At 36.7% G+C, this 12,503-nt stretch overlaps 2 protein-coding genes across 2 annotated transcripts; both read left to right on the top strand.

Moving 5' to 3' along the window:
• The first annotated feature begins 2,220 nt into the window (after positions 1-2,220).
• Positions 2,221-3,156, top strand: LOC136175404 (olfactory receptor 4P4-like). The gene has a single exon (XM_065945711.1). The coding sequence runs from the start codon at positions 2,221-2,223 to the stop codon at positions 3,154-3,156; it is 936 nt and encodes a 311-aa protein (XP_065801783.1).
• An 8,038-nt stretch (positions 3,157-11,194) lies between these two features.
• Positions 11,195-12,124, top strand: LOC136175403 (olfactory receptor 4P4-like). The gene has a single exon (XM_065945710.1). It carries the CDS (start codon positions 11,195-11,197, stop codon positions 12,122-12,124), a length of 930 nt encoding a protein of 309 aa, XP_065801782.1.
• Positions 12,125-12,503: the final 379 nt, after the last annotated feature.

Here is a 12,503-nt window from a genome sequence, read left to right as displayed (position 1 = left end):
AAATTCACATTAAACCATTATTTTACTTTAAATTTAATTATGAAATATAATTTTCTTTCTTTAAATGTCAATCACTGACAATTTTTGCTATATTTTCAAATAATTTTATTCTTATAAAATAGCTAGCAAGATTGGCTCCCCAAGTTCACTATGCAGTACTTACTCTACCCTCACTCTTGTATTTGAAGGGACAGCACTTATAATCCTAATCACACAGCTCATAATTTAGGTGACTTTTATTCACTGTATTCCATGATCATATGACTACAGACAAATCCAGGAGAGTGTTTTCTATCATGGTAGGGGAATGGAGCATCATGTAATTAAAAAAAAAATACCTTTCTGAAGGAGACATTTGAAAATTGTAAGTAAAAATAGTCCTTTATTAAATTGCATTAATAACACTGTTGTTTAAGTGTTAAAAGTAATGGTAATGGTATAATTTATCTCTGGGAAATAGTTCAGATCTTCTTGACATTCAATGAGATTCAGTCCAGTTCAGTTCAGTTCATTCGCTCAGTCTTGTTTGACTCTTTGTGATCCCATGATGCAGCACGCCAGGCCTCCCTGTCCATCACCAACTCCCAGAGTTTACCCAAACTCGTGTCCATCAAGTCGGTGATGCCATCCAGCCATCTCATCCTCTGTTGTCCCCTTCTCCTCCTGCCCGCCATCCCTCCCAGCATCAGGGTCTTTTCCAATGAGTCTACTCTTTGCATGAGGTGGCCAAAGTATTGGAGTTTCAGCTTCTGCATCAGTCCTTCCAATGAACACCCAGTACTGATCTCCTTTAAGATGAACTGGTTGGATCTCCTTGCATTCCAAGGGACTCTCAAGAGTCTTCTCCAACACCACAGTTCAAAAGCATCAATTCTTTCGTGCTCAGTTTTCTTCACAGTCCAACTCTCACATCCACATATGACCACTGGAAAAACCATAGCCTTGGTTAGATGGACCTTTGTTGGCAAATAATGTCTCTGCATTTTAATATTCAATGAGATTGCATCCCAATCAATTCATGATAACCTGAAAATACAAGTTGAAAGTGAATTGAATATGTCTAACCTACTGGACATCATAGTTTAGTCCAGCTTACCTTAAACATACTCAGAATACTTACATTAGCCTGCAATTGAGCAAAATAATCTCTAATACTTTGATCACCGAATGCAAAGAGCCAACTCACTGGAAAACTCTCTGATGCTGGGAAAGATTGAGGGTAAGAGAAGAAAGGGGAAACAGAGGATGAGATGGTCAGATGGCATCACTGACTCAAAGGAAATGAGTTTGAGGAAACTCAGGGAGATAGTGAAGCACAGGGGGCCTGGAGTGCTGCAGTTCATGGGTTCCTAATGAGTTGGACATGACTTAGCTATTGAACAAAAACAGCAATCTAACACGAAGCCTATTTTTAACAATCTAACACAAAGCCTACCTCATGTAAGTTATTGAAAACTCCACTAAAAGTGAAAAACAGAATGGCTGTCTGGTATGGAATGGTTGTAAGTACATCTGTTCTTTACCTATGTGATCACCAGGCTGACTGGAGGCTACTGTGACTCACTGCTCAGACCCAGCATTATAACAGGGTATCATATCACCTGTAGCTAGCTCAGGGAAAAGATCAAAATTCAAGTCCACTTTCTTCTTGATGCTTGCTATTCTCATACTATCATAAAGTCAGTAAAGTCACAACATAAACCACCATGAGTCAAGGAATGTCTGTGATGCCTGTTCTGTACTGTAAACCATGTGCTCAGTCGACTCACTGTGGACCCATGGATTCAGAGCCCAGAAGGTTCTTCTGTCCATGGAATTTTCCAGGCAAGACGTGTGCATTGGGTTACCGTTTCCTACTGCAGGGGATATTCTTGACCCAAGAATCAAACCCAAGTCTCTAGTGTCTTCTGCATTGGCAGACGGGTTCTTTACCTCTAGAGCCACCTGGGAAGCCTAAACAATTATATTTTGAAAATTTAATAGAATTTATACTTATTACTACCAGTGTAACAGAATATTTGAAAACAATACTGAAGAAATGAGCTATGGTTCCTAAGAAAAATATAATATCATTAATTTATTAACTAGTTTTAGTAATTTGTTAAAGTTAACTTTAATGGCTTGTTAGCAGCTTTTATATGATTGTGATCATATTGTAAATATTTTCTTTCATTTTATTTTTTTTCAGATACTCAATTATTTGCAGATAGCATATAATATATGGAAAGTCAGAGGAATATTTCAGAATTTATTTTTTTGGGACTTTCCTATAACCAAAACATACAAATATTTTGCTTTGTGTTCTTCTTATTTTGTTACATTGCCATCTTGGTGGGAAACCTTCTGATTCTTGTCTCCATCCGATGTAGCCCTCTTTTTCACCAACCAATGTACTACTTCCTCAGCCACTTATCCTCCATGGACATCTGCTATACCTCTTGTGTGACACCCAAACTGATCAGTGACCTGCTCCTGGGAAGGAAAACCATCTCTTATGGTAACTGCATGTTACAGGTCTTTTCCTTGCACTTCTTAGGGATGATTGAAATCTGCATCCTTACAGTCATGGCCTTTGACCGCTGTGTTGCCATCTGCAAGCCTCTCCACTACACGATTATCATGAACAGGACAAGGTGCAACCTCCTCATCGTGGCTGCTTGGGCTGGTGGGGCCGTCCATGCCTTTTCTCAATTCTCTATGATAGTCAGTTTGCCCTTCTGTGGCCCCAATGAAATTGACCACTACTATTGTGACATTTTTCCTTTGTTGAAAGTTGCCTGTACTGATACCTACATCACTGGTGTCCTTGTGGTTGCCAATTCGGGTATGGTTGCCTTAGTAACCTTTGTTCTCTTGTTTGGGTCCTATGTCATTATATTATTCAACTTAAGAAACCACTCAGCTGAAGGAAGGCGCAAAGCCCTCTCAACCTGTGGGTCTCACATCACTGTGGTTGTCTTATTTTTTGGTCCTTCAATCTTTGCCTACCTCAGACCCCCTACCACTTTCCCTGAGGACAAAATATTTTCTCTCTTTTATACCATCATTGCTCCTATGTTCAATCCCTTAATCTACACTCTGAGAAACACAGAGATGAAAAAGGCCATGAGAAGGATTTGGTACCAAAAGATGCTTTCAGAAGAGAAGCATAATTAATTTTCCCTACTCAATGTGTTAAAACCTCTACATGGAAGTAAAAGTGGACTTGGGAATTGTAGAACTCAATTAACTTTCAAATCATAGAATCCAAATTATTTACTTTATAAATGTCAGAGATGATGAGTTGAAAAATTATGAGAAAAATGACAATTCCATTGGTCACTCTGAGATTTGATAAGGACTTATGTGATTAAAAACATATTAGCTTAAAGAAACTGTTGCTGTGTTATATAGATTAGGCAATTCTAAGACTGTGAATAAAAAAAAATAATTTGCTTATGATATTTGTGCATGAAGACTAGATAGGAAATACCTAAATTTGCTTTCAAGTTAATTCTTTGAAGACATATCTAACCTTACACTCTGCCTTGGGTGTTTCACTGACTTATGTATGGTTTTAAGGCATCTTACAGATTTTTTCATATATCAATTATGACATATAATCCATAAAGAAATGAAAAACTGAGACAGAAAGACAGAACTATGAAGGAAATAAACCTGTACTCTGTACCTGAATCAAGAAATAGAGCACAATAATAATCTCCAAAGTCTAATATCCATTCCTTCCTGTCCTCGCTGCTTCTGTCCCCTAGAAGTAGCTCCCCTTCTGACTGTTATAGGTACTGTCCTCCCTGCCTGGTGTCGGTCATTGAGAGGACACGACCACTGCTAGAGCAATGAGAAGGGCCTGAGCATCAGAAGTTCCTCATTCGTCCTCCCATTCTTGAATTTGAGTTCCGTTTATTGTCCCAATGTTTGCCTTTCATACTGTCCATGGGGTTCTCAAGGCAAGAATGCTGAAGAGGTTTGCCATTCCCTTCTCCAGTGGACCACGTATTGCCAGAACTCTCCACCATGACTCGTCCATCTTGAGTGGTGATACATGGCATGGCTCATAGTTTCATTGAGTTAGATAAGGCTGCAATCCATATGATCACTTTGTTTAGTCCATCCTAAAGGAAATCAGCCCTGAATATTCACTGGAAGGACTGATGCTAAAGCAGAAGCTCCAATCCTCTGGCCACCTAATGTGAACAGTTGACTCAATGGAAAAGACCCTGATGCTGGGAAAGATAGAAGGCAGGAGGAGAAAGGGATGACAGAGGGCTGGATGACTGGATGGCATCACCCACTCAATGGAAGTGATTTTGAGCAAGCTCTGGGAGATGGTGAAGGACAGGGAAAACTGGCTTGCTGCAGTCCACAGGGCTGCAGAGTTGGACATGACTGAGTGACTAAATAACATCACCCCCATAGCTGGAGACATTTTCAAGGATGCAGACTTGAGATAATAAGGTGTTGCTGAGACCATCTGGACTGAATATGTGAATGAACCCAGGAAAGGTCGGTATATGATCTTAAATTTTCTGACATAAAGATGCAAAGATCTGCTTGTCTTGGAACCATCCATGACAAGCCCCCCATGTAAGGCCCCTTGTTTAGTAAAAGTGCCACCTCCAAACTGGAGTGGTCTGACTCTTTTTTCAGTCTCTCCCTGCCTCCTTATATGGGGCCAGTTTGCCAACAAACACCTCGAAACATTAAGCACATTATAAATTAATTATCTGTTATTGATTTTACTCATAGGTAAATTTAGGAGACTTAGTGCCTTTCTCACTAGGACCTTGTTAAGATGAAAGAGAACCCTTGGTATACGACACCCAGTAAATCCTCGCTACGCATTTGCTATTATTTATTTTGCTCATATAGCACATTGGAAGCAACTGAATCTTCAGAAATACATGGGAAAGAAGAAAATAAGGAAAGAAAGACTTTTGGAAATGATATGTTTGGGGAAAAATTAAAACATGTTCAACTGAAAATTTTTTCTATTATTTTTGGAAGTTTTCTAAATTCATAAAAATAACACCAAGGTTTATTAGCTTATAATTTTCTAGGAAATCAATACTTGAAAATAAAATAAAACCCATTCAAACTCTCTCAGGGAAGACGATCTTTTTGAGGAGCGATGAAGGCTATTAATTGCCATAAGTTTACTTCAGCTCAGTGCTTGGTCTTGTCCGACTCTTTGTGACCCCATGAATTGCAACCCACCAGGCTCCTCTGTCCATGGGATGTCCCGGGCAAGAACACCCAAATGGGTTGCCATTTGCTCCTCCAGGGGATCTCTCTGACTCTGGGAGTGAACCCTGGTACCAGAGCTGTCCTTTGTCTCTCCCTCGGATTACAGACCAAGAAGGTGATGGCACCCCACTCCAGGGCTCTTGCCTGAAAATCCCATGGATGGAGGAGCCTGGTGGGCTGCGGTCCATGGGGTCGCTAGGAGTCGGACACGACTGAGAGACTTCACTTTCACTTTTCACTTTCATGCATTGGAGAAGGAAATGGCAACCCCCTCCAGTGTTCTTGCCTGGAGAATCCCAGGGACGGGGGAGCCTGGTGGGCTGCCGTCCATGGGGTCACACAGAGACGGTCACAACTGAAGTGACTTGGCGGCAGCAGCAGCAGCAGATTACAGAAATCATGGAAAGGGTAAGCCCCTCAAGGCAAAAAATCCCACAAAGTTGTTTATATCACAAAACTCTGAGTGAAGTGCAAGGGAATTCAGTCACTGAGGCCCAGGAGGAATGAATGTCTAATAACTGAGCTTCCTAAATCACACACAAAAGCTAGTGGTGGCCTGCATCCTATTTATAATCCAGCTTTGATGCTCACTTCAGTGGATCTGATGACTTGGATCTAGAGGAAACCCACTTGGTGAGCTCATGATTCGGGAACATAAATTCAAACAACTTGCAAAGCATAGTGTTCTAGAATAAGATATATATAGTTTTAGAATGTAGACTTTATTTTTGTTTATTAGTTATGTGAGCTTGAACATCGTGGGGAATAACCTTAGAGATGAAAATATAGATGGTGATTAGACTCTGGTGGATACTCACACTAGGCCACTTTCTTCAAACTGTTCCTCTGAGGGTGTGTCCTCTCACTGTGTGAACACTGCTTGAGTGACAGTGTCTCTACAATGACACTTTTATTTTTCTGTGAATGGCTAATGAATGATATTGAGAGAGATGTGAATTCAAGACACAAAATGAAATACTCTGAACAGTAGGTGAATGACCAGAATTTCAGTGAGGAAAGAACGGCAAGACTGAAAGAAGTGATATGAATGGACTCACGGCAATTGGAGTGGAAGGACATGTGTGGTGAATGATTTCTCCTCCTTTCCATGATCCTGCCTGACTGTGTGATAGCTGAATATATTTTCCTTTTACTGCATAGATAACAGATTCACAGCTAATTAAAGTTAAGTATAGGTACCATCTCTGATTTTTATAATTTGCTTTGTGATTAGAGTAGCAATAAATTCAAGGAGTTGCCTGTTGAGTGTGCTCTGATGTTCCAATAGGAAATCAGACAGTGATAGAGAAATCATGCTTTGCTGAATAAGAGGAAAATAGCATTAAGACTTTTGGTAGAAAATGGGCAAAGTGCTCATTAAGAAAATAAATGACTCACAGTTACCAAGAAAGTAAGAAAAAACAAATCCAAAAGAAAAAAAAGATCCCTCCAGTACCCATTGTCATGATCCATGATCCCCCATCCTGATAAAAAAAGGAAGAAAAGATGGCTCAAGAATTAAATTAATCAAAGACTCTAGGCAGGACACAAAAAGTTGAAAGGAGATATCTCAAAATTTGAGTCTCTTTACTTTATTTCTGTATACCTTGCTCTCCACCCATGTTTCCTGTAATAAATGTGATGCTGATAACTTCACTGATTTGAATAGCTTATATACCATTTTTAAAAAAACTGAAGTTATTTCAACAAATAGTTATTGATTATTGGTTAAATAAATGGTATCTTGTAATCATTTCAGCTCCTCACGTTTGGGTAGGATCATGGAAAGGAGGAGATATAACTCCCCACACATGTTCTTCCACTTCAATTGTCGTGAATCCATTCATATCACTTCCTTTCAGTCCTGCCATTCTTTCCTCATTCCGGTCATTCACCTACTGTTCAGAGTATTTCATTCTGTGGCTTGAATTCACATTTCTCTCAATGTCATACATTTGCCATTCATAGAAAAAAATGATTATGGAGATACAACAAAGATAAAATCATTGGAAATATTTATTGAGCCTCTAATATATATTGGCTAACTCACACCTCTTATCTAATTAATTCTCACAACAGATGTGGGGGTGGACATGCTCATCAACAAAGTGCTCATCTGCTGGCAGTATGATAATCTAAGAAAAATCAGCAGATGTCAAATTCTGGAGAAGATCTGACAGATGCAGATCCAGGAGAAGTGTCTAGAATTTAAAATTAAGCATGTACAGGCATTTCTTAATATTCTAGGCAGAATGTAAGATGGTCTTTCTTTCCTTGAGAAATTTAAATTCATGCAGATTAAGGATGTATAAATTTACTTTGGCATAGATTGAAATCTGAAATGTTGGAGTCAGTGAAGCTCTCTGTTTCGAGTATTAACAGCGTCATATATTTACTGAACATGCATAAGTATCAGGAACTATGGTAACTGTGTAACATTTTACCAAGTGTATTGCTAAGTAAGATATATGCTGTTTTAGATCTTGACTCTACCACTTATTAAGACCATCTTGCACTAATTTTTAATTTTTCTAAAACTCAAATTTCCCCATTTGTAAGCTAAGTTTACTACTAATATTTATTAGAGTTATAGAGATGGTTGAAAAATTTGTTTACACAATGTTTAGAAGAAAGCTAGGCACATGAAAATGTGAAATTGTAAACTAATAAAAGAATTAGACTGTTGTTAGTGTAATTAAATAACATATTGGGGCCATATACTCACTCTTAGCAAAGCCAGAATATAAACCCAAGCAATTTCACTTCCTTAATTTTAATGTTTTCCCAAACTTTACCTTTAATAATACCAGGGTTGTGTAAAATCTTAACTGAAGAATATATTATTAAATTGTCAAGACTATATTCATCATTTGGTATATATATCAAACTGAATTTAGACTGTTTCATTTGCTTACTGTTTTACTTTTTTCAAAGTTTCCATCTATTTTAAAATTTGAATCCCATAATTCTCTGAATTATTTAGGGAAGAAGCTATTTCTCTACAATTTAGATACAGAAAAATGTTACAGGAAATGTAGTTAAGAGTTCACACCTGAAACTGATGACTGTGTCAAAAAGGAAAGCTAGAGATCTCCCAGTAAAATTGAGAAGCTAGAAATCTAAGCACTGGTTGAAGCATTGTGGGATACAACTGTAGGGGAAGTTGCCAAAAAGAGAAAACTACCGAGAAAGGAATTAAAGAAATGTTCGTGGCCTTGAGAATTGAGAAAATTTGAGATCAAACGCATGTTTAACAAAACTCTTTGATTAGAAGTCAAATTTAATTAAAAGAAACATTAATACTGTATGAAATGGAGACAGAACAGTTGGCTTTGGTAAATTATTGTAAAAGTTTTAGTTTCTTTATAGGCTTAATTTATTTAGGTATAAACTAAAATGTTCCTGTTTAATTTGGGGGTGGGAAAAATTTTAAACTGGTTGTTTTTTTCCATGCCCATAATTAAAATAATGGCTTTGTTTATGTCTATTCAAATGAACAACTGATTGCTTCAAGTTGACCAAATCAGTATTTTAAATATCATTTTAGATTAACCTTTATATAGGGGAGAGAGAGAGAGAGATGAGGAAATATTTCTATGATATAACTGGAGGCATGAAACCTTACTTTTCCATAGCTACCCTGTAAACTAATTTTAAATCTTAAAATTTTACCATAGATATGATTTAATTGTTTTAAGGCTCCATTGCAAAGGACTTTTCTTTTTGGATGTGACAGAATTAATTTTGTCTGTAAAAGAGAATGATAAGCAGAGAATTTATAAATTAACTGATTAAATATAGCTACAAGATTAGGGAAGAAGATATGTAACAAACTTTAAAGAAAGGTTCTAATTACTTATCATGTATTTTGGGATCAACATTAATAGTAAGAATACTTGGAGTATGTAGTTACCAGTTCTATGTAATATTTGTCATTAGTGTTGAGACACAAACTACATTCTTAGAGGCTATGGTCAACCCCAAGTGAATTGTCTGTATTTCCATATGTCAAATGCATATGATTTAACAAATTGTTTATGAAGTGTTTCAACTACCTTTATTCATATTTTGTATATTTCCCATAAGCTTTTAAGTAAAATCCCGTCTATTTCAAATAAGAGGATTTGTCTAGTATACCTCAACATTTTCTTCCAGTTTAAAATAATTGTATGGCTTTAAACCTTCAATTTCTATATGAAAGTTATATTTAGTTAACTTTATTATTGACAGCCTCACTGGTAACACAAGAATACATATAATAAAAATATCAATCAATAATTCCATGGCTAATAAAACAATGACTATTTATTGATTTGAGTATTTTGTGATAAAATATAAAATATTTCACCATTTTACAAATGTTGTTCAGTTGTTAAGTCATGTCTGACTCTTTGCGACCCCATGGACTGCAGCACGCCAGGCTCCCCTGTCCTTCACCATCTTCTGGAGTTTGCTCAAATTCATGTCCATTGAGTTGGTGATGCTATCTAACCATCTCATCCTCATCCACCCACCCTCTTCTCCTTTTGCCTTCAATCTTTCCCAGCAACAAGGTCTTTTTCAATGAGAGGTAGCCTAAATCTAGAGGAATAAAGTGTTTTGTACCAACTTCACACACTGCAGTGTAATTGATAATGGATTCTAGACCCCAAATGTTTGTCTTCAGCAAGCCTTTCCCACACACCTCCCATGCACTTTTTCTCTGAACTATTCAGTGTAAAATTTTTACACGTGGGTTCTGGAAAAGTCTTAGATTGGACAAATAAGGAAGAGAAAGTCGTACTCCAATTCTAACCACTGAGAAAAATATTGATTCTTAAAGTATGATTCAGTAAGTAAAGGGCAAAGTCATGAAGGTAAAATTTCCTTTTGTTTCTCTGTTTTTAGTTTTAGCTACCATTCTATTCTGTGGTTGATTTAGTATATGGTTTTTATTGATGTGCCAGAAATAAACATACTTCTGTTATAAAATGTTAGAACTTTACCATCTCAAGTCAGTAATAAAAATATAACTAAGGAATCAAAATTTTTCAAACCAGTTGCATTGGCTTCTTGCATAGCTTTCATCTTCCTCTTTGTAAATATACATGTATCATTATATACATAAATATTTAATTTTATATTCTACCTCATGTTAAAATTATTTTGAAGCAGGATATTTTCTACTAGTGCATATTTTTAGGTTTTATACTTTCTTCTATATCATTAAAGGTAAACTTTGTAATACTTATGCTTAATTGTGTCTTTAACAAATTTGAGTTTGTAGACATACAGAGCAATGTTTCTTTTCAAGAACTTGTATATTTTTTTAGAAGTGGGAAATATTTCACAACTAATCATTATTTTTAAATAATTTGACTGATTGATCAAATATATTTATATGTATTATTTATTCTGAACCTAATGTTCTTAAAGATGGACTTGGGAAAATCATGAAACTAATCAGAAACAAAGAATACTATCAAATTTTCATTTTGTGAAGCTGGAATTGTGTTCATTAAACACAGTTTCATGCTATTAGTGTGCTTTAATTAATTTTTATTGGACTAGAGTTGATTTACAATGTTGTGTTTACTTTCTGCTGTACACCAAAGTGAATCAGTTATACACATAGATAGATCCATTCTTCTTTTAGATTCTTTTCCCAATGTGTCATTATCGAGTACTGAGCAGAATTCCCTGTGTTATAGATCAGATCCTTTTTAGTATCCATTTTATTTATAGTAGGGTTTTTATGTCAATTTTAGTCTCCCAGTTTATGTCTCCCTCCTTTCCCCTTGGTAACCATAAGTTCCTTTTATCTACATCTAAAACTCTATTTTCATTTTTGCAAATAACAGAAATAGCAGACATTAGTGTTATCATAGGTTTTCTCCTTGAATATTTCTGATATCAGCTTATGCACTATGTCCTTTCAGGGAACTGTTCTGCCTTTTTACTGCACTGGATCATGGAAAATAAAAATAATGTCACTGTGTTTATTCTCTTGGGACTATCTCAAAATAAGAACATTGAAATCTTCTGCTTTGTCTTATTTTTGTTTTGCTACATTGCTATTTGGGTGGGAAATTTGCTCATAGTGATTTCTATTGTATGCAGTCCTCTCATTGACCAACCTATGTATTTCTTCCTTAATTACCTCTCCCTCTCTGACCTTTGCTACACGTCGACAGTGACACCCAAACTAATGACTGATTTATTGGCAGAAAGGAAGACCATTTCTTATAGTAACTGCATGACACAGCTTTTTATCCTTCACTTCCTTGGAGCCATCGATATTTTTATCCTCACAGGGATGGCCTATGACCGCTATGTGGCCATCTGCAAGCCTCTGCACTACACCATCATCATGAGCAGACCAAAGTGTAACACAATCGTCATCGCCTGCTGTACTGGGGGACTTATACACTCTGCCAGTCAGTTTCTCCTCACCATCTTTTTACCCTTCTGTGGCCCCAATGAGATTGATCACTACTTCTGTGATGTGTATCCTTTGCTGAAACTGGCTTGCATGGATACATACAGGATTGGTCTCCTGGTAGTTGTTAATTCAGGTCTGATTGCCTTGGTGACTTTTGTGATTTTGATGGCTTCTTATTTTCTGATATTACACACAGTCAGGGATTACCCTGCAGAGAGCCGCACCAAAGCTCTTTCCACTTGCAGTTCTCACATCATCGTTGTGGTCCTATTCTTCGTGCCTGTCCTCTTTATCTACATTCGACCAGCTGAAACTTTTCCAGAAGACAAAGTGTTTGCTCTTTTCTACACCATCATTGCCCCCATGTTCAACCCTCTGATCTATACATTGAGAAACTTGGAGATGAAGAATGCTGTGAAGAAAGTGTGGTATCATCAATTTCTTAAGAAAGGGCAGTAACCTGCATGAAAAAAATATTTCAGAAAGTCACTTTAGGGCTAGAAATATCATGAGCCCTGAAAATAGTATGTATGGGATGATATATAAGGCGTTTACAATGATTGCAAAGCTAGCTACAGACTCTTCAGCATTTTCTCAGGTCTCTCCTGGTTGAGAAATTTAATTTTTTTCATGTTTATTTTCCCTCTTTTCTCTTCTCATACCTGTCTAAAGAATTCCTTAATTTGACATTCTATTTTGACTGTACAATAAAATATTTTATTTCTTCATATATATATATATGAAAGTTTCTTTTTTTTTTTCTTTTGAAACGCTTAATTTTATAGGAAATGGTAGATGGAGAATAGTGGGAAGTGGATATATTGATAAATTTTACTTA

This window comes from Muntiacus reevesi, chromosome 9 (assembly GCF_963930625.1).
Source record: "Muntiacus reevesi chromosome 9, mMunRee1.1, whole genome shotgun sequence".
Taxonomy (NCBI): domain Eukaryota; kingdom Metazoa; phylum Chordata; class Mammalia; order Artiodactyla; family Cervidae; genus Muntiacus; species Muntiacus reevesi.
This window is presented reverse-complemented; position numbering and strand designations above follow the sequence as displayed.